The sequence below is a fragment of the Neophocaena asiaeorientalis genome, unplaced genomic scaffold (genome assembly GCF_003031525.2).
Source record: "Neophocaena asiaeorientalis asiaeorientalis breed wild unplaced genomic scaffold, Neophocaena_asiaeorientalis_V1.1 scaffold155, whole genome shotgun sequence".
NCBI classification, from domain to species: Eukaryota; Metazoa; Chordata; class Mammalia; order Artiodactyla; family Phocoenidae; genus Neophocaena; species Neophocaena asiaeorientalis.
Genome location: NW_020173040.1, coordinates 7,524,140 through 7,530,139, shown reverse-complemented (window position 1 = coordinate 7,530,139; position 6,000 = coordinate 7,524,140). Strand labels below are relative to the sequence as shown.

Here is a 6,000-nt window from a genome sequence, read left to right as displayed (position 1 = left end):
TTGGGAGCTAATGGCAAAGGAGAGCCCATGTGACTTTTATCCTGGAGAAATTCAGGATGCCAGGAGTGGACGCCAGGGAACAGGTGTAAACCGGGGCTCTTGGTCATCCCAGATGGGATCTGTTGAGGGTCCAGAGAAAGGAGCTTCTTTCTTTTAGGTGAAGACTGGAGGAGGAAGAGGGTTGTATCTTTCAGTGTTAAGCGTTGCTAAGAGTGGGTTCTAGGTCTTTCGGGAGCCCTAAGGACTTTTGGAGGCCAGATTCCGCTTAGATGCTGACCTGTTGGGCACAGCTCTGACACGAAGATCAGTGGGATGCTCCAGACCCCTGGCTGGACCTCCGCGCACATGGGCGCTCCGGTCTCTCTGAAAAAGGACACTCTGTAACTGACACAACTGGTAGGAGTTACCGAGGGAGCTGGGTTCGTCCTCCGGTGAATTCCCCTGGATACAGAGCGAGCTGTTTAAGGCTCCTTGGAGATAGCTGCTCTTAATACAGTTGACAGTGGGCTCAGCGCTCTATGGAGGCGAGCGCGGTATTTAACAAATTACCCAATAACTCTTGGGCTCCTAGAGGACCAGATTGTACCCAGAGTACCGAGTGGGGTTAAGAAGAGACAGACCAGCCGCCCACAGACTAATTCCTCCTACTGCAGGTCCTCTGCCCCGTTCCATTTCTCCCCACTTAGGCGTATTTCGGAGCGTCGCTTTTAAAAACCAGAAACCTACCGAAAATGCGCCTGAGGGAGGCGATATTGCCTATGAGCAAAAGTAGGTTTCGCACCAAGTCCCAGAAGCATAGAAAGGTGATCTCTCTCTCTCCCCATCCAGGGCAATCATAATGCCAGATGCATCCCGTCCAACGCCCAGCAGGCAGTCCTGTGTGGCTCTGCTCTCCGGACCCCAGGACATCCCCACGCCCAGCCTCCCAGGCCCATTTTCCCAGCAGCTCCAGTCTTCCCGGGTCTCCACGCAACAATGAAGCGTGGGCGGCCCCAGCGGCCTCATTTGCATACCGCCGCGGCTTGGCCAATGGGCTGCGGAGGGGCTTTGGAAGGCAGTGTTGCCATCAGCGTGTGCGCGTGTGTGCGAGTGTGACAGCGGCTGTGGCTGTGGCCGTGGCCGTGGGAGGCTGGCCCGGGGAGCCCAGCCGCGCGGGGACTGGCCCCGGCGCCCGCTTCCCCAGCGTGTCGCGGCCGCGTGGCCCGGCAGAGCCCAGAGACCATCCAGCCCCGGCCGGGCGCCGTCGAGATGTCGGTGGCGGGGCTGAAGAAGCAGTTCCACAAAGCCAGCCAGGTAGGGAGGCACAGAGGCGAGAGGAAGGGGGACTAGGGAGCTGCGGGCGCTTCGAGGCTCCGGGGCCTTTGGGGCTCTGGCGCCCTTAGGGGCCTCTCTTAGGGCTCCATTTCTTCCCGCCTAGGCGGGCGCGGGGGTGGAGTGAGGGGCCGCCTGCTCTCTCCTCCGTTCCTTGGCGCCTCCTTCTTCCCAGCCCCCGGCCCCCAGCTCCACCCCGAGCCAGCGTAATTCTGAGAGGTTCTGCGGAGGAGAGCACAGAGGTGGCGGGCCGCGGGGTCTCGGGCACAGGAGAGAGAGTGGGCGTCACGAGGCCTGGAGGCTCCGCTTGGTGCCTCTACTGAACCCGCGCAGAGAGTGCGGTGCCGGCCGGGCCTCCCTCCCGTTTGGTTGGGAGTCCCCGGGGCACGTCCTGCCGCTTGGGGGCGGACGCGCGGGCGTCGGCGGATCCCGGGATGCTGTGTACTTGGCGCTCGGCTGGGCCCCGCAGCGCGTCCCGCAGCGCTCCCAGCGCGCGCCTCGAAATGGACCCCGCCCTACTGCGTCCGGCTCCCGGGCTGGGACGCTACACAGCAGTCCTTCCTCTCCCCACCGTCTTCCTGGTGTCGGCCCGGGGTTGGGCGCCAGGCTCCTGCTCGCAAAGAGCCGCCAGTCTGGTGGGGAGACACTGAGACAGACACGTAAACAAATAGTGTTAGACACACCTCCACGCACAGGGGATGCCAGATAATACTGTAGGGGCATCAGGGAGAGCTTCCCGGAGGAAGAGTCGCGTCATTTGTGAATTAAGTATGAGGAGGAATTGTGGTAGGGGGTGTGGGTGGAAAGGATAGGAGTTCTAAGTGGAGGAAACAGGAAAACCCTCAGGGCGGCATGGAGTTGGGGTGTGTGTGTGTGTGTGTGTGTGTGTGTATATGTATGTGTCTGTTGACAAGCAAATTTGTATTCTAAGATTTCAGTTTCTTCTAGCTATGGCAGAGCTGACATTGTAAAATCTATCCCACACCTGCACTGCTGGATCTGTTCTACAGATTTCATTCAGAATTCACATTTCAGGTCTCATCCTGCTTCTTCCACAAATTGGTCCCTGAAATGCAGCTGGAATTGGAGGATTCTCTTCTGTCAGTCTCAGTGCTGTTCCCTCACTTGCATCCCTTCCATGTATAAACTGGGTGGTGCTCAGTTTCCAGCTGGGGGCACTGGGTGGACAGTGCTATTGGGGTGGACAGTACTATTGGGGTGATAAGGAGTCCTGGATGAGGGGCCAATTAGGTGACCAGGGCGATGGTGGATTCACTGTGGGGTTTGGGCACTTTGAGAGGTTTGTGAGACATTCAGATGTCATTGGCCTGGGAGCCAGTGGGTGAGGCCAAGATTGGAACTACAGAGTTTGGGGGGATTTCTAGCCTAAATGGAGATTTAAAAATGTAAGTGCAAATAAAAGTGAGAAAATGCACAGTGAGCTGCACATAGACTGAAGGGAGCACCAACATTTAGGGGCAATGTTTAGGCCAGGACTTGATAAACAGTAACCACTCAATAAATATTTATTAAATAAGTGAAACTTTTGGGGTGGAGGAGCACAGGAAGGAGAGAGAGAACTAGTACAACCCAGGAGAGAGGAGTGCCATGGAAACCTAGAGAGGTGGGCGCATTTAAAGGTGGGAAGAGTCAGCAAGTGCTGCTGTGAGCTCAGTACTGAGGGGTGGGCAGCCTGGAGGCGAGTGCAGCTGTGGTCAGGGCAGTGTCAGCGTACTTGCTGGCTTACTTAGCACTGGCAAGGAACTAACCTTTTTTGAAAAATACTCTTTTATTGGATATGGACTTCATGGGAGCAAATCTCAGAGATGAGCAAGACACAGCTCTTGGATGATTGAAATTGGTTTCTGACCACTAACCAGAGTGAATGGTTGAAATCCCAGGAAGTTATTGGCATTGGTGAAATAATGTGCTAGTGATGAGGTCATTTAGTTTAACTACCCATAATCAGCCCATTAAAAAAGAAATGAGCAGAGGGTCTAATTTAGCCTTTTTTTGTGTGAACTGAAATCCTTTGTGACTTTATCTGAAAAGAAAGACATCACAGATTTTCTCTGGGCTTCATTTTGTGGTCAAAGTGCCCAATAGATACATTTTTATCTGTTCTGGGGGGTCTTTCTCAGAAATCTTGCAATATGACAGATTTGGTGGAGAAATTAGACCAGGCTTAATATAATAAGAGGGAGCACCAAAAAAAAAAATGCCAGATGTTCTTCTCAGACAACATTTTCACAGCAGTTTTTAATTCATGAAGAACTTTCCTAGGCAGGGGAAAGGGAGTCTGGATGATGTCAATGACTTAATACTTCCCAGGGATCCAGGACTGGCTCTGCCACTGACTAGCTCTGTGACCTGGGGAATGTGACTTAACCCATCTGGAAGTCAGTTTTCTCTCTGTATAATGAATTAGAGGATTTAGAAGCCATGTCTCTGTTCTAAAATTGATTGTGGTGATGATTGCACAACTTTGTGAATATACTAAAAACCATTGCATTGTATACTTTAAGTTGTGAATTGTATGGTATAAATTATATCTCAAGAAAATACATATCGGGCTTCCCTGGTGGCGCAGTGGTTGAGAGTCCGCCTGCCGATGCAGGGGACGTGGGTTCGTGCCCCGGTCCGGGAAGATCCCACATGCCACGGAGCGGCTGGGCCCGTGAGCCATGGCCGCTGAGCCTGTGCTTCCGGAGCCTGTGCTCCGCAATTGGAGAGGCCACAACAGTGAGAGGCCCGCGTACCACAAAAAAAAAAAGAAAAAAAGAAAGAAAATACATATCTATCTATATATGTATCTATATAATATATCCCAGTTCTGAAATTGTTAAGTAATTCACTTAAAGTATTTCAGAGAAAGACAAAGATTATAAAGTGGACCTTTTACAAATAAGGGTACCAGTACCATGACAAATTGAGATGATTTTTCTCAATGATAGGCAAGGTAAAATAGCTTATAACTTCCTGGTTACCTATCCTTCTTTCTTGATACCTTACCTATCTCTGCAGGAAAAAAAAAATCCCCTTATTTTACAGAGAACGAAGAATTGTAAACCTCAGGGATTCTGCATCATTTTGGCAACATGTGGAGACTAACAGGAAAGGGGAGGAAATCAAGTAAAATGAGAAGAGTACAAGTTGAGTTAATAACGAGATTTAATTAATCCTTTCCTTCAGCATTTGGGATTATAACCCAGGTGTCCCAAGATCGTAATTAAATACCTTTTTTCTCTTGAAAAGGTTTCTTTTTTCTTAATTAAAATTTTATTTATTTATTTATTTTTGGCTGCATTGGGTCTTCGTTGCTGCACGTGGGCTTTCTCTAGCAGCAAGCGGGGGCTGCTCTTCATTGCAGTGTGCGGGCTTCTCATTGCGGTGGCTTCTCTTCTTGTGGAGCATGGGCTGTAGGTGCTCGAGCTTCAGTAGTTGTGGCACACGAGCTCAGTAGTTGTGGCGCATGGGCTCTAGAGCGCAGGCTCAGTAGTTGTGGTGCACGGGCTTCAGTGCTCCGCGGCATGTGGGATCTTCCCGGACCAGGGCTCTAACCCGTGTCCCCTGCATTGGCAGGTGGATTCTTAACCACTACGCCACCAGGCAAGTCCCTGAAAAGGGGTTCTTAATCGAGTGGTTTACTTTTCTACTGGTAGGGATGCAGCTTGAGTTATTAGAGATAAATACCAATAGCTTAGAGATGGCATTGTGGTTTCTTGTTAAGCATTGTTCCTGACCAAGAAAAATATAACTTACAATAATGATATGTCACCACTCATTGATTTGTATTAATTATGTTTATTTCATCATAATTTTCTTGACAGCATTTATTGTTGGTGTAGGATGCTTAGGCCACATCTGTGCTTGCGCTGACCTGGACGCTATGCTAATAGCCAGATTTATTCCCTTTATGGACTTCTAGGAGCCTTATACTCCCCATCCCGTGAAAGCCTAGTTTTATTCTTTCCTCTTATTCTTCTCTCCCCTAACTAACCAGCTGGTGATGACACAAGATGGTGATGACACTTGTGGGCTTCATGTTAAATTTACTTCTTTTTGTCCTTATGTAGCAGTGCCCTATCACGTGACCCAGGAACACAGTAGGGAATGGGGAGCCCCTAACAAAGTTTTTTTTGTAACCTTCCCCCCCTTCTCTTTTGATGCATTAATCAGAAAAATGATGAGTGGTCATAAGGGGCCAAGACATTCTCCCTGTAATGACTAAATGCACAGGCTGACCCTTTAGGGGTAAACACTTCAGAGAAGGATATTCTTTGCAAATTATGAGAATCTCTAGGGATGCAGTCTCTTGTTTCACTTTCTCATTAGAGATAAAGAAAAATGCACTTTGCAAAATCCATAATGATTAACTTTTTTTACTTAGATGCATCAGAAAATGTATTAAGCTAAAACATGCTTGCTCCTTTCTACATAGACTGCTTGATAAATTAATCCATAAATCTATGTGTTATCCATATATTTTTAACTCAGGGTGCTAGAGTAGATGCTCAAACTAAATTAGTTTTTTTTTTTTAATATCTGAAGAACACAGTATAATCCAAGCATTTCTTACCACTGATGCCTTTTCTCTAAAGTAACTGTAATTGAGGCTATCACTTGGAATTTGATTAAAAATGCATTTAAAAGCAGGGATTTTTTTTGTGTGTATGTACTATTCTTTTC

At 48.9% G+C, this 6,000-nt stretch overlaps 1 protein-coding gene across 1 annotated transcript in view; it reads left to right on the top strand.

The window, feature by feature from the left end:
* The first annotated feature begins 1,127 nt into the window (after window positions 1–1,127).
* The window catches only part of SH3GL3 (SH3 domain containing GRB2 like 3, endophilin A3), a 142,013-nt gene continuing 137,140 nt past the window's right edge, over window positions 1,128–6,000 (top strand). The window contains exon 1 of the mRNA XM_024742815.1: window positions 1,128–1,293. Within this exon, the coding sequence (XP_024598583.1) occupies window positions 1,249–1,293 (45 nt within the window). The 5' untranslated portion in view covers window positions 1,128–1,248. The remainder of the gene's footprint in view (window positions 1,294–6,000) is intronic.